The sequence below is a fragment of the Entelurus aequoreus genome, linkage group LG12 (genome assembly GCF_033978785.1).
Source record: "Entelurus aequoreus isolate RoL-2023_Sb linkage group LG12, RoL_Eaeq_v1.1, whole genome shotgun sequence".
Lineage (NCBI taxonomy): Eukaryota > Metazoa > Chordata > Actinopteri > Syngnathiformes > Syngnathidae > Entelurus > Entelurus aequoreus.
In genome coordinates, this window is record NC_084742.1 from 55,785,954 (window position 1) to 55,811,037 (window position 25,084).

At 36.2% G+C, this 25,084-nt stretch overlaps 1 protein-coding gene across 1 annotated transcript in view; it reads right to left on the reverse strand.

Annotated features, from left to right (window-relative positions):
• Nucleotides 1–2,028: 2,028 nt before the first annotated feature.
• The window catches only part of LOC133661299 (neuron navigator 3-like), a 132,447-nt gene continuing 109,391 nt past the window's right edge, over nucleotides 2,029–25,084 (reverse strand). The window contains exons 22-31 of the mRNA XM_062064430.1: nucleotides 19,913–20,010; nucleotides 19,741–19,836; nucleotides 14,736–14,901; nucleotides 14,423–14,658; nucleotides 12,296–12,450; nucleotides 10,370–10,441; nucleotides 10,042–10,238; nucleotides 9,845–9,963; nucleotides 6,436–6,639; nucleotides 2,029–3,763 (exon numbers count right to left, since the gene is read on the reverse strand). Coding sequence (XP_061920414.1) covers nucleotides 3,644–3,763; nucleotides 6,436–6,639; nucleotides 9,845–9,963; nucleotides 10,042–10,238; nucleotides 10,370–10,441; nucleotides 12,296–12,450; nucleotides 14,423–14,658; nucleotides 14,736–14,901; nucleotides 19,741–19,836; nucleotides 19,913–20,010 — 1,463 coding nt within the window. The 3' untranslated portion in view covers nucleotides 2,029–3,643. The remainder of the gene's footprint in view (nucleotides 3,764–6,435; nucleotides 6,640–9,844; nucleotides 9,964–10,041; nucleotides 10,239–10,369; nucleotides 10,442–12,295; nucleotides 12,451–14,422; nucleotides 14,659–14,735; nucleotides 14,902–19,740; nucleotides 19,837–19,912; nucleotides 20,011–25,084) is intronic.

Genomic DNA, 25,084 nt, shown 5'->3' on the forward strand with positions numbered 1-25,084 from the left:
GGCTGACAAATCTAACCAAAACAAACCTTTTTATACACATATTTATATATATTTGTATACTTTGTACACTATTAATCAGCTCGGAGTTCACGTACAGGAACTCCTCATTTTGCACTTTTATAGTGGGACTGATAGGAAATGAAAGGCTGGTTTTGACAAAAAAGGAAGCAAAAATCGTCATCATCCATATTAGCCTCTTCTTAAGTGGAAGCAAACTTTTGCACATTTAAGGCAGCGAGAAAGCACCGAAGTCCTTGTAAAGTGTTTTTTTTAATATGTACTTGCACCAAGTGCGGCCACAGGGGGGCGCTGCCTGCCTGCTTCTTGTGCAGTCCGTGGAGTCCATTTTTGCTCAAGTGTGCGCACTATTTGGCAGGAGCACAAATGGGCAAACGTTGGCACTTATCCAGTTTCTTCACAGTAACATGGCGGACAGAGCGTGACGTCGTAGACGTGCAGGGCCGGTAATGAGGGGGGGGGGGGGGGGGGGGGGGTCCTGGTGGGAGATCAGCCCCCCCAAACCCCTCGGACCTGTGTGAAGTTGGCACCCTCCCTTGTCATCAGAAAATATTAAAATAACACTGGCATTTTTTTGGTGTGCTACGTTTGTGCTGTAAACATTTTTATTTTGTGCCGTCAGCATTTTTTAATTATTCTAAAATACATTTTCTGACTTGTGACGTCATCCAGCCCCCCCCCTAATAATAATAATAATAAATAATTATAATAATAATAATATATTGCTCAAAAAGGTTCATTATGTCTTCTTCTTATTCATATACTCTTTAAAAATGTCTTGCAATCAGACCATATTTTCGGTATATTAGATGGAATTTTTACATAATTATTAAGGTAAAAATTATAATATAATAAAAAAGTATAATAAAAATACATTTTCTGGGCACTTAAGGACACCTTACGTTAAAATAATAACTAAATAAAATTAAAAAAACTCTCCAAAAACTGTCCCAAACATTTGTGCTGCAAAATTGTGCTGTTTTAATTGGTTTTACCCTTTAAAATCGTTTTTAATCATATTTATTTTTATATTGGTTTTATATCTATTTATTTTTTGTTTTTATTCAGTCATTGGTGGAGCTAAGGATAATATTTGAATATTGTTTTTAATATTGTTGTGCGGCACTTTGGAAACATTTTTGTTGTTTAAATGTGCTATATAAATAAAGTGGATTGGATTGGATTGAAAATGTTTTTGTCTAACTATTAGAGATTTCACGTTATTAACGTTTAAAAAAAAATAACATGACAATTAAAATTGTTACACAAAATATTTTTTTGCAGGGGATATGTTTGGGGAGATTTTGACAAAGTGGGTGGTTACGAATAATATTTTAACCCTGTAACACCCAATGTATCATAAGTGATACATAAATGTTATTGAGCCCCCTACATCATCTTATTCATATACTTTTTGAAAATGTATTGTAAACAGACCATATTTTTGGTATATTAGATGGAATTTTTATCTAATAATTGTGGTAAAAATTCCATCTAATATATCGAAAATATGGTCTGATTCCAAGAAAATTTGAAAAAGTATGATAAAAATAAATTGTACTTATAAGGTGCTTTTCTGGGCACTTACGTTAAAATAATAACTAAAAAAAAAAAAAAAAAATCTCCAAAAACTGTCCCAAACATTTGTGCTGCAAAATGTTTTTGTCTAACTATAACAGATTTCACGTTATTAACGTTTAAAAAAATAAAAACATTTCATAACCAGTCTCTTAACATGACAATTAAAATCGTTACACGAAATATTTTTTGCAGGGGACACGTTTGGGGAGATTTTGACAAAGTGTGTAGTTACGAATAATAACACGTTTATACTTTAACCCTGAAACACCCAATGTATCATAAGTGATACATAAATGTTATTGAGCCCTCTACATCATCTTATTCATATACTTTAAAAAAATGTATTGGAATCAGACCATATTTTCGGTGTATTAGATGGAACTTTTACCTAATAATTGTGGTTAAAAATTCCATTTAATATACCGAAAATATGGTCTGATTACAAGACAATTTGAAAAAGTATAATAAAAATGTATTTTACTTATAAGGTGCTTTTCTGGGCACTTACGTTAAAATAATAACTAAAAAAAAAACTCTCCAAAAACTGTCCCAAACATTTGTGCTGCAAAATGTTTTTGTCTAACTATTACAGATTTCACGTTATTAACGTTAAAAAAAAATATAATTTTCTGTTCCTAACGTGTTATTATTCATAACCAGCCCCATAACATGACAATTAAAATCGTTACACAAAATATTTTTGCAGGACACACATTTGGGGAGATATTGACAAGGTGGGTGGTTACGAATAATAACATGTTAATACTTTAACGCTGTAACACCCAACGTATCATAAGTGATACATAAATATTATTGAGCCCTCTACATCATCAGTGTAATCAGTTTTTCCCCAAAAAGTCTGACGTATCAGATCAGATGCATGCATTACACGTATAATCCACACGAGGGCAGTAATTGACTTTTTAGAGGGCCGTCCAGTGAGATTGCCACAAAGAAGAAACGAGAAACACCTGATTTTTGAAGAGAAACTTTACCAAATTTGAAAGGGAAAAGGTAAGACTTTTTTTTTTTTTTTTACTGACACATCAGTACAAACAGTTAATCCATTAAATTACTTATAATTTCATAATATATTTTATAGTAAAACGGCGTTGAAAATGTGTGTATCAAATTTGAAACATCAGGTATAAAAGGTAATGTAACTCTAAATTAGTCAATTGGTATTTTATTACATTTTATGCATTATAAATTAGAAGTTTCAAATAAATACAATGTTTACATGACACAATATGGTATATTTAGAGGTGAATATACATATTTACTGTACTATTTTGTGGCGAACACTCGGTGTGTGTGTTGTGATATTTTGATGTCTGGAAATAACATGATGGATACTTCTGCGTGTCGTATTGTTTTGGTTTGTTATGAAAAAAAGAAAAGAAAATAGTATTGTGTGACCCGATGTGTCAAATATGATACACATTGAAAATCATGTATGGGAATTGATTTTTGTAAAAAATAAATAAATAGAGGAAAAAATATATGATCAGTTTGAAATAATTGGAATTTTCTGTCAATGATTTACTTGAAATTAAAATATAATAGAGCATTTTGTTTTGCAGCACAGCGTCTGGATGACATCACTCGTCAGAAAATGTATTTTAAAATAACCCCGACAGTCCAAACGATAATGTTTACGGCACAGCGGGTGTTGTTGCATGTTTGGTAAGGGGCATGTCACACAGGAGCGCACCTGTAGCACACATCTTACTACTTACTATCAATATTCATCTAGGTCGGATAAACACTCCTCACATCAGAGCGATCATGTCTTGCTCAAAGGGTCACATGGGGGCGGGGATTTGGACCAATGAACACCTTCCTTCCTGTCTTTAAGTGCATGCGTGTGAGAAGCACCTGTGTAAACATGAAGAATAGTACCTGCCCTCCTCCTGTAAACATGTTCCACTTGCAAATACCTGTACGATATCATGTCACCTGTACGATATCATGTATCTGTATGATATCATGTCACCTGGGACTTTGCCTCACAGATGCAGAGCGGAGAGCGCTACTTGGCGCCTCATAACGCCGACTCCAGCGAGGAGTCCAGCTGGTCGTCATGGTGACCGGTGCTGTCGCTGTCGCAGCTCTGCGTGCTGGAATAGTTGGCCGCCTCCTGCAGCCTCAGCAGCATGTTCATCTGCCAGGGACAAAACAATCGTGTCACACCTGTACTGTACTGTACTGTACTATACTTGTACTGTAATATACTGTACATGTACTATACTATACATGTACTGTACTGTACTATACATGTACTGTACTGTACTATACATGTACTGTACTATATATATGTACTGTACTATACTGTACATGTACTGTACTATACATGTACTGTACTGTACTATACATGTACTGTTCTCTATACAGTATGCACTGTACTGTACTATACATGTAATGTACTGTACTATACATGTACTGTACTATATACAGTATGTACTGTACTGTACTATACATGTACTGTACTATACATGTACTGTATGTACTGTACTGTACTATACATGCTCTGGACTATACATGTACTGTACTATATACAGTATACTGTACTGTACTGTACTATACATGCACTGTACTATATGTACTGTACAGTACTGTACTATACGTGTACTATACTGTACTATACATGTACTGTACTATATATGTACTGTACTGTACTATACATAGACTTAGACTTCCTTTTTATTGTCATTCAAATTTGAACTTTACAGTACAGATAATGTGCATGTACTGTACTATGAACAGTATGTACTGTACTGTACTATACATGTACTGTACTATATATGTACTTTACTATAAATGTACTGCACTGTACTATATATGTACTGTAGTGTACTGTACTATACATGTACTGTACTATATATGTACTGTACTGTACTATACAATACATGTACTGAACTGTACTATACATGTACTGAACTATATATGTACTGTACTATATATGTACTGTACTGTACTATACAATACATGTACTGAACTGTACTATACATGTACTGTACTGTACTATATATGTACTGTACTGTACTATACATGTACTGGGATACTAGTCATGAAATATCATTCATGTCCTATCGTCTGCTCCATATATATATATATATATATATATATATATATATATATATATATATATATATATATATATATATATATACTGTATATATATATATATATATATACACTGTATATATATATATATATATATATATATATATATATATATATATATATATATATATGTATATATATATATATATATATATATATATATATACATATATATATACGTATATATATATATATATATATATATATATATATATATATATATATATATATATATATATATATATATATATATATATATATATATATATATATATATATATATATATATACATTTTTTTTTTTTTTAAACATTAAAAGGTAAAAATAAGTTATATTGTTATATTCTTATTTAACACTTAAATCACTTAGATCATCTTCAGGCCTAAATGTCGATTATTTGTGTTTTATGCCCCTTTTGTTAAAACCCTGTTTTTTAATTGCAAAAACACAAAATATGCAATATTCTTAATGTCTTTTTATTTTTGTGTTTTTTAATGCCATTTTTGTCAAAGAAAACTTGTTTTTTTATAGCAAAAACACAAAATATGCACATTTCCACCCAAAACATGTTCAAAGTGGAATATTTGATGTGCAATATATATGTCAATAATTCATAACATTGATTTTAATTTATTATTATTTTTGAGCAATGACAGTAAAACAAAAATCCCACTGAAATACTTGGGGATCCAAAAAGGTCCCACTCATAAAAGTTTTAAAAATAAGTTTTTATTTTATTTTCAACACTTAAATCTCCAGATCAACTTCAGATATGTCGATTATAAGTTTTCATATTTTTTATGTATTTTTATTTTTTGTGTTTTTTATGCCATTTTTGTCAAAGAAAATTTAGTTTTTTATAGAAAAAACACAAACTATGCACATTTCCACCCAATAAATGCAGTAAACATGTCAATAATTCATAACAACATTGATTTTAAGTCATTATTATTTTTGAGCAATGACAGTTAAAAAAAAATCTCACAAAAATTATTGGGATCAAAAAGGTCCCACTCAAAAAAGTTTTAAAAATAAGTCGCACATTTTTATTTTATTTTACTTTCAACACTTAAATCTCCAGATCAACTTCAGATCTGTCGACTATAAGTTTTCTTTTTTTTCAAATGTCTTTTTATTTTTGTGTTTTTTATGCCATTTTTGTCAAATATGCACATTTCCACCCAAAACATGTTCAAAGTAGAATATTTGAGGTGCAATAAATATGTCAATAATTCATAACATTGATTTCAATTCATTATTATTTTTGAGCAATGACAGTTCCAAAAAAAATCCCACTAAAATTCTTGGGAATCCAAAAAGGTCCCACTCATAAATGTGTTAAAAATAAGTTTCAAATTTTTATTTTATTTTACTTTCAACACTTACATCTCCAGATCAACTTCAGATCTGTGGATTATAGGTTGTTTTTTTTTTTAATGTATTTTTATTTTTTGTGCTTTTTATGCCGTTTTGAGCAATGACAGTTATAAAGTAAATTATTATTATTATTAGAGTCAACATTGCAACTTTTTCTTGTTACATTTCACCTGTTTGCTCTTTTATTCCACTTTTTATGTATTTTTTATTTTAATTTTTTTAAATAGTATTTGTACAATGTGCCCAGACTGTTAAAAAACGGCCACAAATGGCCCCCGGTGCACAATTTGGACACCCCTGGATATGATAGGATATGTTGGAAGGCTCTCTCACCAGGGGGTCCCCCTCGGTGTCGCTCTGGGACACCTGCTTGGACGAGGCGCCCTCCTTGGACGAGCTGTAGCCCTCGTAGCCCACGTCCTCGGGCCTCAGCTGGAGCAGCGATTGACCCTCCTGCTGCAGCGAGGCGCCTTTCCACGGGTACGTGTCGCTCACCCACTTGGACGGGTCTTCCCACGCCGCCCGCTTGCCGTACAGCTGTTTTTCATGAGCGCAACAAAAACAGGACTTGAGTAGGGTCCTTCCACTCAGGGGAACAAGTAGAGTATAAATGAAAATTAATAAAAATTTGAAACTTCACTTTGTCACAATGAAATGTAAAAAAAAAAAAAAAGTTCATTAGGCTTGATTGGTCTGATTGCATAGACTTAGACTTAGACTAACTTTAACGATCCACAAGGGGAATTGTTAATTAATACATTAATTTTTTTTGGTCATAATTTCATAAATACAATTTAAAGTAGGGATAAATGTGTTAAAATGTAATATCGGAAATTATCGGTATCGTTTTTTTTATTATCGGTTTCGTTTTTTTTTTTTTTTTTTTTTTTAAATTAAATCAACATAAAAAACACAAGATACACTTACAATTAGTACACCAACCCAAAAAACCTGCCTCCCCCATTTACACTCATTCACACAAAAGGGTTGTTTCTTTCTGTTATTAATATTCTGGTTCCTACATTATATATCAATATATATCAATACAGTCTGCAAGGGATACAGTCCGTAACACACATGATTGTGCGTGCTGCTGCTCCACTAATAGTACTAACCTTTAACAGTTAATTTTACTCATTTTCATTAATTACTAGTTTCTATGTAACTGTTTTTATATTGTTTTACTTTCTTTTTTATTCAAGAAAATGTTTTTAATTTATCTTATTTTATTTGATAATTTTTTAAAAAAAGTACCTTATCTTCACCATACCTGGTTGTCCCAATTAGGCATAATAATGTGTTAATTCCACGACTGTATATATCGGTATCGGTTGATATCGGTATCGGTAATTAAAGAGTTGGACAATATCGGAATATCGGATATCGGCAAAAAGCCATTATCGGACATCCCTAATTTAAAGTAGACAGAAAAATAGCATTTGTTGCTAAAATTAGACTTTACGATGAATTATGATCAGTTGAAGCAGAGATATTCAGCTCAATTGTTTGGGGGCCACATATCCAAAAAGCTAAGCTAAGCCGGACTTTTCCCGTCACTATTAGTCTTATTTTGTATAACCAACAGCAGTGGTCTCCAACCTTTTTTGTTTTTTGTCATAAAGAATTACAATCATGTGTGTCTTACGAACTGTATCTCTGCAGACTGTATTGATATATATTGATATATAATGTAGGAACCAGAATATTAATAACAGAAAGAAACAACCCTTTTGTGTGAATGAGTGTGAATGGGGGAGGGAGGTTTTTGGGGTTGGTGCACTAATTGTAAGTGTATCTTGTGTTTTTGATGTTGATTTATTTTATTATTTATCTATTTATTTATTTTTTATTTCTTGTGCAGCCAATCGATCCATGGACCGGTACCGGGCCGCGGCCTGGTGGTTGGGGACCACTGCTCTACAGTAGACATTTGATTTTGGACTACCAAATTTTTCTGACTATAAGTCGCTCCGGAGTATAAATCGCACCGGCCGAAAATGCATAATAAAGAAGGAGAAAAACATATATAAGTCGCATTTTTTGGGGAAATGTATTAGATAAAAGCCAACACCAAGAATAGACATTTGAAAGGCAATTTAAAATAAATAAAGAATAGTGAACAACAGGCTGAATAAGTGTACGTTATAGGAGGCATACATAACCAACTGAGAAGGTGCCTGGTATGTTAACGTAACATATTATGGTAAGAGTCATTCAAATAACTATAACATATAGAACATGCTATACGTTTACCAAACAATCTGTCACTCCTAATCGCTAAATCCCATGAAATCTTATACGTCTAGTCTCTTACGTGAATGAGATAAATAATATTATTTGATATTTTACGCTAATGTGTTAATCATTTCACACATAAGTCGCTCCTGAGTATAAGTCGGTGGCACCCCCGGCCAAACTATGAAAAAAACTGCGACTTATACTCAAAAAAATACAGTATTTATTTTACAGGAGAACTCTGCTGTTTTTAAGGACCTCTTTACAAAAAAAAAACCCCAAAAAACTTAGCTCAGTCGTTAGAGCGGCTGTGCCAGCAACTTGAGGGTTCCAGGTTCGATTCCCGCTTCCGCCATCCTAGTCACTGCCGTTGTGTCCTTGGGCAAGACACTTTACCAACCTGCTCCCAGTGCCACCCACACTGCTTTAAATGTAACTTAGATATTGGGTTTCACTATGTGAAAGCGCATTGAGTCACTGGAGAAAAGTGCTATATAAATACAGTATAATTCACTTCAACTCGAGTGTTTTTACGAATCTGCAGCAAAAATGTTTTTGAAACTGAACTGGCAGTTGGAGAGTCAACAAATGTAAGTTTTACAATATAACTAAAACAATTCATACTTACTAAAGCGTCCCATGTGTGATGTCTGTAGGAGTGTTTTCAGTACTAACTCTCTACTCGTATGGATTCTAAATTGCTAGAGATGTCCGATAATATCGGCCTGCCGATATTATCGGCCGATAGATGCTTTAAAATGTAATATCGGAAATTATCGGTATCGTTTTTTTTATTATCGGTATTGTTTTTTTAATTTTTATTTATCATTAAATCAACATAAAAACACAAGATACACTTACAATTAGTGCACCAACCCAAAAAACCTCCCTCCCCCATTCACACTCATTCACATAAAAGGGTTGTTTCTTTCTGTTATTAATATTCTGGTTCCTACATTATATATCAATATATATCAATACAGTCTGCAAGGGATACAGTCCGTAAGCACACACGATTGTGCGTGCTGCTGCTCCACTAATAGTACTAACCTTTAACAGTTAATTTCACTCATTTTCATTAATTACTAGTTTCTATGTAACTTTTTTTTATTGTTTTACTTTCTTTTTTATTCAAGAAAATGTTTTTAATTTATTTATCTTATTTTATTTGATACATTTTTTAAAAAAAAGGACCTTATCTTCACCATACCTGGTTGTCCAAATTAGACATAATAATGTGTTAATTCCACGACTGTGTATATCAGTATCGGTTGGTATCGGTATCGGTAATTAAGAGTTGGACAATATCGGAATATCGGCAAAAACCCATTATCGGACATCCCTATAAATTGCAATAATAAACATATGTTTAATGTACCCTAAGATCTTTTGTTAAAATTTTTGTGGTCCCCTTTATTTAGAAAAGTACCGAAAAGTATACATTTGGTACCGGTACCAAAATATTGGTATGGGGACCACCCTAGTCCATACTAGTGGCAGTACTCACCTGCAGTCCTTCCCTGACAGCCTCCAGCAGGTAGGGCACGAGTGAGTAATTCCACAGGTCAGTGAACCACACCCGGGATCCTTCTACATCCATGGGACAGGACAGGAAGAGCCGGGGACCTGCATGGGGGCCACAACCCAATTAAGTTGACATCCACCCGTGCCAACGGGGAGGAGTTGAGGACGACGGGACCTCACCTATCGTGACGTCGGAGGAGCTGTGCGCCTCCAGGAAGCAGTTGAGGTGCAGCCACGTCTTGGGGATCCAGTCGATGGTCTTGATCAGCTCGTTGCTGCGCGTGTTCTTGGCGAGCTCCGTCTCGATCAGCTTCCTCCGCAGGAACCGGCCCAGGAAGCCTTTGACGGGCTCCGTGTGGTTGGTACACAGCACCCACCTGCAACGCCCGGCCAGGTGTGGACAAGAAGACACCAGGAGCTCACTTGTGCACATCTGATTGATTGTCTTTTGGCCATTTTTTATCGCCACACTCTGTTTGGAGATGTCACGGTTTCCATGGTGACCCACCTGAAGTTGTGATGCAGCTCCAGGTTGGGGGAGGAGGAGACCCCCTGGTTCATGGTCCCAATCACATAGGGGCTGAAGCAGACATATTTATACTTGAGTGTGCTCGCAGAATCCTCACATTCTAAAAATAATACCACAAAACCCAAAACCTTTGTTGTGTAAATGGTACAAACCCCGTTTCCATATGAGTTGGGAAATTGTGTTAGATGTAAATATAAACGGAATACAATGATGTGCAAATCATTTTCAACCCATATTCAATTGAATGCACTACAAAGACAATATATTTCATGTTCACACTGAGAAACTTCCATTTTTTTTTTGTGCAAATAATCATTCACTTAGAATTTAATGGCAGCAACACATTGCAAAAAAGTTGTCACCACTGTGTTACATGGCCTTTCCTTTTAACAACACTCAGTAAAGGTTTGGGAACTGAGGAGACACATTTTGGAAGTGCAATTCTTTCCCATTCTTGCTTGATGTACAGCTTAAGTTGTTCAACAGTCCGGGGGTCTCCGTTGTGGTATTTTAGGCTTCATAATGCACCACACATTTTCAATGGGACCTGCACTCTTTTACTATGAAGGTGGCTTGGCATCGTCTTGCTGAAATAAGCAGGGGCGTCCATGATAACGTTGCTTGGATGGCACAACATATATTGCTCCAAAACGTGTATGTACCTTTCCGCATTAATGGTGCCTTCACAGATGTGTAAGTTACCCATGTCTCGGGCACTAATACACCCCCATACCATCACACATGCTGCCTTTTACACTTTGCGCCTTAGAACAGTCCGGATGGTTCTTTTCCTCTTTGTTCCGGAGGACACGACGTCCACAGTTTCCAAAAACAATTTGAAATGTGGACTCGTCAGACCACGGAACACTTTTCCACTTTCTGGGTGTTGTTGATAAATGGCTTTGGCTTTGCATAGTAGAGTTTTAACTTGCACTTACAGATGTAGCGACCAACTGTAGTTACTGACAGTGGTTTTTCATATGTGTTCCTGAGCCCATGTGGTGATATCCTTTACACACTGATGTCGTTTTTTGATGCAGTATCCCCAGATTGATCGAAAGTCCGTATTATCATCGCTTACGTGCAGTGATTTCTCCAGATTCTCTGAACCTTTTGATTGACATCTTAGATGAGCTCAGGCCCAGCGAAGCTTTTCTGGGTGTTGTTGATAAATGGCGATCGCTTTGCATAGTAGTTTTTAACTTGCACTTACAACTGTAGTTACTGACAGTGGTTTTCTGAAGTGTTCCTGAGCCCATGTGGTGATATCCTTCACACACTGATGCAGTACCGTCTGAGGGATCGAAGGTCCGTAATATCACGGCTTACGTGCAGTGATTTCTCCAGATTCTCTGAACCTTTTGATGGTATTACGGACCGTAGATGGTGAAATCCCTAAATTCCTTGCAATAGCTGGTTGAGAAATGTTGTTCTTAAACAATTTGGGTGACCCTCGCCCCGTCCTTGTTTGTGAATGACTGAGCATTTCACGGAAGCTGCTTTTTATACCCAATCATGGCACCCACCTGTTCCCAATTAGCCTGTTCACCTGTGGGATGTTCCAAATAAGTGTTTGATGAGCATTCCTCAACTTTCTCAGTCTTTTTTGCCACTTGTGCCAGCTTTTTTGAAACATGTTGCAGGCGTCAAACGCCAAATGAGCTAATATTTGCAAAAAATAACAACGTTTTCCAGTTGGAACGTTACATATCTTGTCTTTGCAGTCTATTCAATTGAATATAAGTTGAAAAGGATTTGCAAATCATTGTATTCTGTTTTTATTTACCATTTACACAACGTGACAACTTCACTGGTTTTGGGTTTTGTACTTTGTATTGGTTTTGACAAGGAAAAATATCAAATGCATGTTTTTATTCTTCAGTGGAGAATGTTTGGATGACTCACCATTTATGATACTTGCAGTTGAGGAAGCCATTAAATATGTCGCTGAGTGAGCCAACATGATGGAGGTTGTCCAGAATGACCACGCTGGGAAGTTTTGTGTCCGTCCCCGAGGAATTGCAGCGCTCCGCCAGGTTGGACAGGTACTGACGGAGATCCTGGAGGAGGAGCGAATACCAGGTAAGGACTCAAATATCTAACTAGCTCTTGTGAACGTTGAAAATGAGTCTGATAATATCTATATTCATGTATTTATTGTGCAATATAGACATGTTTGTAGAGTTTTAAAACATGGACTGTTAATATACTATCAACTTAGCATAGACCTGTTAATTACTACCATTGAAATACATACCAATATATAACAATACAGTCTCATGGAATTGGACTTAAGAAAGTAAAAATTACATCTAAGTCCAATTAAATACAATTAAAACCATTTTTTTTTTTACAATTTAAATACAATTGTTGTTTCTACCTTTAAAAAAACGAGTGGACACACAAGTAAAAACATTTTTGAAATAAAAATAAATGCAATTTAAAATGTGCAACATCAATGTTTTGCGCCTACCTTAAGTTAAAATGGATTAAATACACAGTTAAAATATAAAAAGGGTTTTAAATATAACTAAATATAATTAGAATAATATATATAATAAATACGATGTTGAACATGAGTGCTTTGCCTATTTATAAAATGAACAAAAAATAAATATAAATACAACTTATATTATATAAATTGCCTGCCTTTAAATACAATGTATTAAATATACAATTAAAGTATAAAAACGGTTTTAAATATAACTAAATATAATTAGAATAATATATATAATAAATAAAATGTTTAACATGAATGCTTAATATAGAAAAAAAAGGATTACTCCCTAAATGTGTATATGTATGTATGTATGTATATATATATGTATATATAAAAGCAAAAAAACAAAGTAGTATATATATATATATATATATATATATATATATATATATATATATATATATATATATATATATATATATATATATATATATATATATATATATATATATATATATATATATATATATATATATATTTATCTGTTTGTATATTTTTTTTTTCTTCTGATTATTATTATTAATGTATTATTATTTCTTTTTTGTTTATTTAATTGATGTATTTGTAGATACTACTTAGTTTTTTTGCTGTTTCTTTCTTTTTTTGGTGTGCCTAACTTCTTCCATCAATGTTCTTCTGCCTGATGGAGAACGTAATAAATCATACTTTTATATTTGGGTAGTTCCAGATTTCTCTTGTTAAAATCGCCAAGGGCGATATATTTCTATTTTTATTTCTATTTGATCTTGAAATATTCCACTCCTTTCTCATCAGCTCGTCCTTTTCTGATGTTAATGGAAGTGGATTTTACATTTTAAATGTTATTATAGCAATTTGGTTGTTAAAGTTAAGGATATTTGTGATTTCTGATCGTTTGTGAGGGCACCAAAGGGAGTTGTGCCTGTTGGCAGAGCAGCGCATACAGTTCAGCTTGTTGTTGTCGGTTGTTTTTGTTTAGTAATAAATAAATAGATAAAATACATAGTTTAACATCAATGCTTTGTCTACTTACTAATAAATAAATGAAAACGAGTAAAAAAAATAAAAAAATAAAACAAAGTACGTATATATGTTGAAATAAATACATATAAATTTAAATGTAAAACATCAATGGTGTGCCTAACTTCTCCCATCAATGTTCTTCTGCTTGATGGAGAACGTAATAAATCATAGTTTTATATTTGGGTAGTTCCAAGTGCGATAATTTTCTATTTTTCATTTATATTTGATCTTGGAATATTCCGCTCCTTTCTCATCAGCTCCTCCTTTTCTGATGTTAAAGGAAGTGGATTTGACATTTTAAATGTTTATTATTATAGCAATTTGGCTGTGAAAGTTAAGGATTGTTGTGATTTCTGATCGTTTGTGAGGGCACCAAAGGGACTTCTTTGGGTAGTTCCAGATTTCTCCTGTTAAAAGCATTTTTTAAAAAAATTTGTATTACTATTAAGTTTATTTTTGGTAGTTGATGTTCCACGCAACCCCGGTCCTACTCTCTACTTGGTCGACGAGGAAGGGTAGGCGGTTCTGACCTTGCTGGAGTTCTGGTCCACGTTGAAGCGGGCCACGTTGTGCTCCGTCACCTCCTGGCCCATCTGGGAAACCATGAACTCGGCCAGCTTGGCGGCCAGGAAGGACTTGCCGGTGCCGCTCGGCCCCGACAGGATGATGCGGCGGTGCTCCATCAGCAGGTTGAGGTACCGCTGGATGATGGGCTTGGGGATGAGCGTGTCGAACACCAGACTGTCAACACTGTTGTCCTTCACGCCTGGGGACAGAGGAGCAGAACCACAGGTGACTTCCTCTCCTCCCGTCACAGGGCGCCATCTTTCCTCTCCGCCGCACCTTTCAGGTGGATCTTGATGACGTTGTCGCCCACCAGGTAGCCGCAGGGCAGCAGCTCGGGCACTTCGGAGGAGTGGGCGCGGACCACCTCGCCCATCCTGTAGCAGACGATGCTGTCCGAGCTCAGACCGAGGCTGGTCACCGGGTCCACCCGGAACACGTACTCCTGCAACACCACTGGTCATCTTTACGTTGCAAACAGAACCCTGACCTCGAGAGGAACTGCACTTTCTTTTGGGGATTTTTGCCTACCGCTCACGATCCTTATGCATTCTAAATCGTAAAATACGGCAAGCACGAGGTGGCTAACAATGCAGCTGACAAGAGCACACTATTATGCCCGCGGCGCTCTCTAAAAAAACATGCCAACAATACTCCATTTACATGTCGATACCTGAATATTAACAAGTGTGGTGAGGGGAGCAGTGAGCAGCAGCGGTGGCCACTGAGTAGGTTATGCTGTTATATTGACGTATTGAGCTGCTGCATCGCCTCTGAGTTGGTGAAAGTTAATTAAAGAATATAAATTTGACATCTTTGACATCCAACTTAGACCAGAAAGACACAAAAAAAACTGTATTTTTTTCACCCTTTGTGAGGATTATGGTGAATTGTTCATGTAAAGGGGAATATATAAGCATCCCAGTGAGAGCAGACATTGTACAGTAAGTGATTGTTTTATTATGTTTGCATGTCTTGTTTAGCACTTAGCAATACCGCTACATGATGCTTAGTGTTTGACTAAAGCTGCGTCTGTTTAGCACACGGCTCCTAAAACTTGTCGATCATCCTCCTTATATTCAGGTTCAAAAATAGTCGTTTCCGGAGTCTTTGTTGTCTCTCATTAAGTCTGTCATGATTAGTAGTCTTGTTGTTGTTGTTGTTGAAGGGAAAGTAAATAGTGGCCAGAAAGACACGAAAAAACGGTATTTTTTCACCCTTTGTGAGGATTATGGTGAATTGTTCATGTAAAGGGGAATATATAAGCATCCCAGTGAGAGCAGACATTGTACAGTAAGTGATTGTTTTATTATGTTTGCATGTCTTGTTTAGCACTTAGCAATACCGCTACATGATGCTTAGTGTTTGACTAAAGCTGCGTCTGTTTAGCACACGGCTCCTAAAACTCGTCAATCATCCTCCTTATACTCAGGTTAAAAAAAAGTCGTTTCCGGAGTCTTTGTTGTCTCTCATTAAGTCTGTCATGATTAGTAGTCTTGTTGTTGTTGTTGAAGGGAAAGTAAATAGTGGCCAGAAAGACACGAAAAAAATGTATTTTTTCACCCTTTGTGAGGATTATGGTGAATTGTTCATGTAAAGGGGAATATATAAACATCCCAGTGAGAGCAGACATTGTACAGTAAGTGATTGTTTTATTATGTTTGCATGTCTTGTTTAGCACTTAGCAATACCGCTACATGATGCTTAGTGTTTGACTAAAGCTGCGTCTGTTTAGCACACGGCTCCTAAAACTCGTCGATCATCCTCCTTATAGTCAGGTTAAAAAAAAGTCGTTTCCGGAGTCTTTGTTGTCTCTCATTAAGTCTGTCATGATTAGTAGTCTTGTTGTTGTTGTTGAAGGGAAAGTAAATAGTGGCCAGAAAGACACGAAAAAACTGTATTTTTTCACCCTTTGTGAGGATTATGGTGAATTGTTCATGTCAAGGGGAATATATAAACATCCCAGTGAGAGCAGACATTGTACAGTAAGTGATTGTTTTATTATGTTTGCATGTCTTGTTTAGCACTTAGCAATACCGCTACATGATGCTTAGTGTTTGACTAAAGCTGCGTCTGTTTAGCACACAGCTTCTAAAACTTGTCGATCATCCTCCTTATACTCAGGTTCAAAAAAAGTTGTTTCCGGAGTCTTTGTTGTTTCTCATTAAGTCTGTCATGATTAGTAGTCTTGTTGTTGTTGTTGAAGGGAAAGTAAATAGTGGCCAGAAAGACACGAAAAAACGGTATTTTTTCCACCCTTTGTGAGGATTATGGTGAATTGTTCATGTTAAGGGGAATATATAAACATCCCAGTGAGAGCAGACATTGTACAGTAAGTGATTGTTTTATTATGTTTGCATGTCTTGTTTATCACTTAGCAATGCTGCTACATGATGCTTAGTGTTTGACTAAAGCTGCGTCTGTTTAGCACACAGCTTCTAAAACTTGTCGATCATCCTCCTTATACTCAGGCTCAAAAAAAGTTGTTTCCGGAGTCTTTGTTGTCTCTCATTAAGTCTGTCATGATTAGTAGTCTTGTTGTTGTTGTTGAAGGGAAAGTAAATGGTAAATGGTGGCCAGAAAGACACGAACAAACTGTATTTTTTTCACCCTTTGTGAGGATTACGGTGAATTGTTCATGTAAAGGGGAATATATAAACATCCCAGTGAGAGCAGACATTGTACAGTAAGTGATTATTTTATTATGTTTGCATGTCTTGTTTAGCACTTAGCAATGCTGCTACATGATGCTTAGTGTTTGACCAAAGCTGCGTCTGTTTAGCACACGGCTACTAAAACTTGTTGATCATCCTCCTTATATTCAGGTTCAAAAATAGAAGTTTTTGTTGTCTCTCATCAAGTCTTCCATGATTAGTTGGTGAAAGTTAATTCTAGATTATAAATAATGTCTCTCACCTGGATAGTAGAAGGTTGTGGACATAAACCCACATGTTGGTCAACTTTGACGTCCAACTTAGACCCGGAGATGGCCAGAAAGACACGGAAAAAACGGTATTTTTTTCACCCTTTGTGAGGATTATGGTGAATTGTTCATTTATAGGGGAAAATATAAACATCCCAGTGAGAGCAGACATTGTACAGTAAGTGATTGTTTTATTATGTTTGCATGTCTTGTTTAGCACTTAGCAATACTGCTACATGATGCTTAGTGTTTGACTAAAGCTGCATCTGTTCAGCACACAGCTTCTAAAACTTGTCGATCATCCTCCTTATATTCAGGTTCAAAAATAGAAGTTTCTGGATCATCATTAGTCCCGAAGTAGTCTTTGTTGTCTCTCATCAAGTCAGTCATGATTAGTAGTCTTGTTGTTGTTGTTGAAGGGAAAGTAAATGGTAAATGGTGGCCAGAAAGACACAAAAAAAACAGTATTTTTTTCACCCTTTGTGAGGATTATGGTGAATTGTTCATGTAAAGGGGAATATATAAACATCCCAGTGAGAGCAGACATTGTACAGTAAGTGATTATTTTATTATGTTTGCATGTCTTGTTTAGCACTTAGCAATACCGCTACATGATGCTTAGTGTTTGACTAAAGCTGTGTCTGTTTAGCGCACGGCTCCTAAAACTTGTCGGTCATCCTCCTTATACTCAGGTTCAAAAATAGTCGTTTCTGGATCATCATTAGTCCCGAAGTAGTCTTTGTTGTCTCTCATCAAGTCTGTCATGATAAGTAGTCTTGTTGTTGTTGTTGAAGGGAAAGTAAATGGTAAATGGTGGCCAGAAAAACACAAAAAAAACAGTATTTTTTTCACCCTTTGTGAGGATTATGGTGAATTGTTCATGTAAAGGGGAATATATAAACATCCCAGTGAGAGCAGACATTGTACAGTAAGTGATTGTTTTATTATGTCTGCATGTCTTGTTTAGCACTTAGCAATACTGCTACATGATGCTTAGTGTTTGACTAAAACTGCGTCTGTTTAGCACACAGCTTCTAAAACTTGTCGATCACCCTCCTTATGTTCAGGTTCAAAAATAGTCGTTTCTGGATCATCATTTGTCCCAAAGTAGTCTTTGTTGTCTCTCATCAAGTCTGCCATGATTAGTAGTCTTGTTGTTGAAGGGAAAGTAAATGGTAAATGGGTTATACTTGTATAGGGCTTTTCTACCTTCAAGGTAGTCAAAACACTATTTCCACATTCACACACTGATGGCGGGAGCTGCCATGCAAGGCCCTAACCCAGCAGAAGCAAGGGTGAAGAGTCTTGCTCAAGGACACAACGGGCGTGGCGACGTCGTTAGAAGGTGGGGATCGAACCAGGAACCCCTCAGGTTGCTGGCACAGCCACTCTTTCCACCGTGCCACGCCGTCCCCAAAGTGAACGTCTGTGTAATTAATACGTAAAATACGTAAATATCACATGTTATTATGTATGTTACTAGATACTACATATATACCTACATCATGTATATATTACATGTTATTATGAATGTTACAAGATACTACATATATACTTACATGATGTATATATTACATGTTATTATGAATGTTACTAGATACTACATATATACTTACATCATGTATATATTACATGTTATTATGAATGTTACTAGATACTACATATATACACACATCATGTATATATTACATGTTATTATGAATGTTATTAGATACTACATATATACTTACATGTATATATTACATGTTATTATGAATGTTACTAGATACTACATATATACTTACATGTATATATTACATGTTATTATGAATGCTACTAGATACTACATATATACTTACATCATGTATATATTACATGTTATTATGAATGTTACTAGATACTACATATATACTTACATCATGTATATATTACATGTTATTATGAATGTTACTAGATACCACATATACACTTACATCATGTATATATTACATGTAATTATGAATGTTACCAGATACTACATATATACTTACAACATGTATATATTACATGTTATTATGAATGTTACTAGATACTACATATATACTTACATCATGTATATATTACATGTTATTATGAATGTTACTAGATACTACATACAGTATATACATACAGTGTGTATATAAAACCTTGATTAAGTTTTTGGAGGTTTTTTAGAGCACTTTATAGATGGAATACGTCAACACCTATTAGCGTCCTTGTTAGTTGGCTCTTGCTAGTGTTGATTTACTATTTAGAATGCATAAAAAAAAAGATGTGTTCTTGTCTTACCTAAGGAGTTTGAAAGATAGACAAAACAAATAAAAAAGCTGCAGTTCCCCTTTAAAGACGTTTGCACGGCGCTACCTTAAAGAGGCGTCTAATGACGCCGTCCAGGACGTCCCACTTGGTCTTCCCACTCACGCCTATCGAGCCAATCAAGTACTCCCGCATTTGCGTGCCCTGCATGTTGGACAAGAGCGGGTGTAAGGAGTATCTGCCAGGAGAACGCACAACAACATAGAAGATGAGAACTGACCATGGTTCTACTTGGTCCACTGTTGATGTGAACCACGATCCGCACACTGCGACCTTCCTTGCGCAGGTTTCCCTCGTAGCTGTCGTCTAGCAGAATATCTAAAAAACCAACACAAGTTTTTCGCTACCGAGTGAGTACACGTCACACAATTTAGGAACCAATCTTACAGTAGTCAGTGTGCAGCACGGATCATTTACTTAGCAGGCAGGCCAGTCTAGTACCCGCACTCTTTTACTATGAAGCCACGCTGTTGCAACACATGGCTTGGCATTGTCTTGTTGAAATAAGCAGGGGCGTCCGTGCTAACGTTGCTTGGATGGCACAACATATGAGTGGAAGGGGATTGTGATCAGCGCGCTGCAGGGGTAAAGGTTTGCGCCTCTGTCCAGGGTGCTGAAAACACAGCGCCTTTAGACGGGGGCGTGGCATGTGCTGACGGCGAGACACAGCTGGCAGATGATTAGTTTGCATAGGTGGTAAGTGTTGAACTAATCATCTGTTGTCTTTAACAGTGAGCAGCCGGGTGCAGGAGGAGGATCGGAGAGACTGAAAAGTCAACAAAAGTATATATTGAAGAACTGCAAAAACCATATTAAACCCTGTCAACTCTACGCAACTGGCTTCCAGTGTGGATCTGTGGGACTGTAAGTAGAAAAAGCTTACAATATGTTACTCCAAAACCTGTATGTACAAACCCTGTTTCCATATGAGTTGGGAAATTGTGTTAGATGTAAATATAAACGGAATACAATGATTTGCAAATCATTTTCAACCCATATTCAATTGAATGCACTACAAAGACAAGACATTTGATGTTCAAACTCATACATTTTTTTTTTTTTTTGCAAATAATAATTAACTTAGAATTTCATGGCTGCAACACGTGCCAAAGTAGTTGGGAAAGGGCATGTTGACCACTGTGTTACATGGCCTTTCCTTTTAACAACACTCAGTAAAGGTTTGGGAACTGAGGAGACACATTTTTGAAGCTTCTCAGGTGGAATTCTTTCCCATTCTTGCTTGATGTACAGCTTAAGTTGTTCAACAGTCCGGGGGTCTCCGTTGTGCTATTTTAGGCTTCATAATGCGCCACACATTTTCAATGGGAGACAGGTCTGGACTACAGGCAGGCCAGTCTAGTACCCGCACTCTTTTACTATGAAGCCACGTTGATGTAACACGTGGTTTGGCATTGTCTTGCTGAAATAAGCAGGGGCGTCCATGGTAACGTTGCTTGGATGGCAACATATGTTGCTCCAAAACCTGTATGTACCTTTCAGCATTAATGGTGCCTTCACAGATGTGTAAGTTACCCATGTCTTGGGCACTAATACACCCCCATACCATCACACATGCTGGCTTTTACACTTTGCGCCTAGAACAATCCGGATGGTTCTTTTCCTCTTTGGTCCGGAAGACACGACGACCACAGTCTCCGAAAACAATTTGAAATGTGGACTCGTCAGACCACAGAACACTTTTCCACTTTCTGGGTGTTGTTGATAAATGGCTTTGGCTTTGCATAGTAGAGTTTTACCTTGCACTTACAGATGTAGTGACCAACTGTAGTTACTGACAGTTTTTTTTCTGAAGTGTTCCTGAGCCCATGTGGTGATATCCTTTACACACTGATGTCGTTTTTTGATGCAGTATCCCCAGATTGATCGAAGGTCCGTGTTATCATCGCTTACGGGCAGTGATTTCTCCAGATTCTCTGAACCTTTTGATGATATTACGGAGCGTAGATGGTGAAATCCCTAAAATTCCTTGCAATAGCTGGTTGAGAAATGTTATCCTTGAACAATTTGCTCAGGCATTTGTTGACAAAGTGGTGACCCTTTGTTTGTGAACGACTGAGCATTTCACGGAAGCTGCTTTTATACCCAATCATGGCACCCACCTGTTCCCAATTTGCCCGTTCACCTGTGGGATGTTCCAAATAAGTGTTGGATGAGCATTCCGCAACTTCCTCAGTCTTTTTTGCCACTTGTGCCAGCTTTTTTGAAACATGTTGCAGGCATCAACTTCCAAATGTGCAAATATTTGCAAAAAATAACACAGTTTTCCAGTTCGAACGTTAAATATCTTGTCTTTGCAGTCTACTCAATTGAATATAAGTTGAAAATGATTTGCAAATCATTGTATTCTGTTTTTATTCACCATTTACACAACGTGACAACTTCACTGCTTTTGGGTTTTGATTATTTAGCTGCCATCTCTACTTTCTAGGGCCTATAACGGTCCTCAAACTGCTCTCTCTCATCCGTCCATCCGATATCGAGCGCTCTGCTTCGTCCTGGAGGCAAGCTTCTTTAATTACGAGACAAGTAAGTGAGGAAGGAACTTTTGTTGGATTATGAACAGTAAAATCCTACTTTTGACATGTTTAATGAAGATCCAGTACACCAGGGGTCACCAACGCGGTGCCCGCGGGCACCAGGTAGCCTGTAAGGACCAGATGAGTAGCCCGTTGGCCTGTTCTAAAAATAGCTCAAATAGCAGCACTTACCAGAGAGCTGCCTCTATTTTTTAAATTTTATTTATTTACTAGCAAGCTGGTCTCGCTTTGCCCGACATTTTTAATTCTTAGAGAGACAAAACTCAAATAGAATTTGAAAATCCAAGAAAATATTTTAAAGACTTGGTCTTCACTTGTTTAAATGCATTCATTAATTTTTTTTACTTTGCTTCTTTTAACTTTCAGAAAGACAATTTTAGAGAAAAAATACAACCTTAAAAATGATTTTAGGATTTTTAAACACATATACCTTTTTACCTTTTAAATTCCTTCCTCTTCTTTCCTGACAATTTAAATCAATGTTCAAGTAAATTTATTTTTTTTACTGTAAAGAATAATAAATACATTTTAATTTAATTCTTAATTTTAGCTTCTGTTTTTTCGACAAAGAATATTTGTGAAATATTTCTTCAAACTTATTATGATTAAAATTTAAAAAAAATATTCTGGCAAATCTAGAAAATCTGTAGAATCAAATTTATATCTTATTTCAAACTCTTTTGAATTTCTTTTAAAATTTTTGTTCTGGAAAATCTAGAAGAAATAATGATTTGTCTTTGTTAGAAATATAGCTTGGTCCAATTTGTTATATATTCTAACAAAGTGAAGATTGGATTTTAACTTTTTTAAAACATGTCATCAAAATTCTAAAATTAATCTTAATCAGGAAAAATTACTAATGATGTTTCATAAATTCTTTTTAAAATTTTTTCAAAAAGATTCGAATTAGCTAGTTTTTTCTCTTTTTTTTGGTTGAATTTGGAATTTTAAAGAGTTGAAATTGAAGATAAACTATGTTTCAAAATTTAATTGTAATTTTTTTCGTGTTTTCTCCTCTTTCAAACCGTTCAATTAAGTGTAAATATCATTAATTATTAATAATAACATAGAGTTAAAGGCCTACTGAAACCTACTACTACCGACCACGCAGTCTGATAGTTTATATATCAATGATGAAATCTTAACATTGCAACACATGCCAATACGGCCGGGTTAACTTATAAAGTGACTTTTAAAACTTCCCGGGAAATATCCGGCTGAAACGTTGCGGTATGATGACGTATGCGCGTGACGAAGTCAGAGTAACGGAAGTTATGGTACCCGTAGAATCCTATACAAAAAGCTCTGTTTTCATTTCATAATTCCACAGTATTTTGGACATCTTTTGCAATTTGTTTAATGAACAATGAAGGCTGCAAAGAAGACAGTTGTAGGTGGGATCGGTGTATTAGCAGCGGACTACAGCAACACAACCAGGAGGACTTTGTTGGAGCGCTAGCCGCGCTAGCCGCGCCAGCCGCCGACCTCACCTTGACTTCCTACGTCTCCGGGCCGCCAAACGCATCGGGTGAAGTCCTTCGTCCTTCTGCCGATCGCTGGAACGCAGGTGAGCACGGGTGTTGATGAGTAGATGAGGGCTGGCTGGCGTAGGTGGAGAGCTAATGTTTTTAGCATAGCTCTGTGAGGTCCCGTTGCTAAGTTGCTAAGTTAGCTTCAATGGCGTCGTTAGCACAGCATTGTTAACCTTCGCCAGCCTGGAAAGCATTAACCGTGTATTTACATGTCCACGGTTTAATAGTATTGTTGATTTTCTATCTATCCTTCCAGTCAGAGGTTTATTTTTTTGTTTCTATATGCAGTTAAAGCACGATGCTATCACGTTAGCTCGTAGCTAAAGCATTTCGCCGATGTATTGTCATGGACATAAAAGGCACTGAATGTCCATTTTGCGTTCTCGACTCTCATTTTCAAGAGGATATAGTATCCGAGGTGGTTTAACATACAAATCCGTGATCCACAATAGAAAAAGGAGAGTGTGGAATCCAATGAGCCAGCTTGTACCTAAGTTACGGTCAGAGCGAAAAAAGATACGTCCATCACTGTCTCTCAAGTCCTTCACTGTAGCGTTCCTCATCTACGAATCTTTCATCCTCGCTCAAATTAATGGGGTAATCATCACTTCCTCGGTCCGAATCTCTCTCGCTCCATTGTAAACAATGGGGAATTGTGAGGAATACTAGCTCCTGTGACGTCACGCTACTTCCGGTACAGGCAAGGCTTTTTTTATCAGCGAGCAAAAGTTGCGAACTTTATCGTCGATTATCTCTATTAAATCCTTTCAGCAAAAATATGGCAATATCGCGAAATGATCAAGTATGACACATAGAATAGATCTGCTATCCCCGTTTAAATAAAAAAAATTCATTTCAGTAGGCCTTTAAAGGCCTACTGAAATGATTTAGTATAGAACAACGACGATAAAGATTGCAACTTTTGGTATCTGATAAAAAAAAGGCTTGCCCCTACCGGAAGTAGCGTGACGTAGTCAGTTGAACATATACGCAAAGTTCCCTATTGTTTACAATGATGGCCGCATGAAGTGAGACAGATTCGGACCGAGAAAGCGACAATTTCCCCATTAATTTGAGCGAGGATGAAAGATTTGTGGATGAGTAAAGTGCAAGTGAAGGACTAGTGGGGAGTTGAAGCTATTCAGATAGGGAAGATGCTGTGAGAGCCGGGGGTGACCTGATATTCAGCTGGGAATGACTAAAACAGTAAATAAACACAAGACATATATATACTCTATTAGCCACAACACAACCAGGCTTATATTTAATATGCCACAAATTAATCCTGCATAAAAACACCTG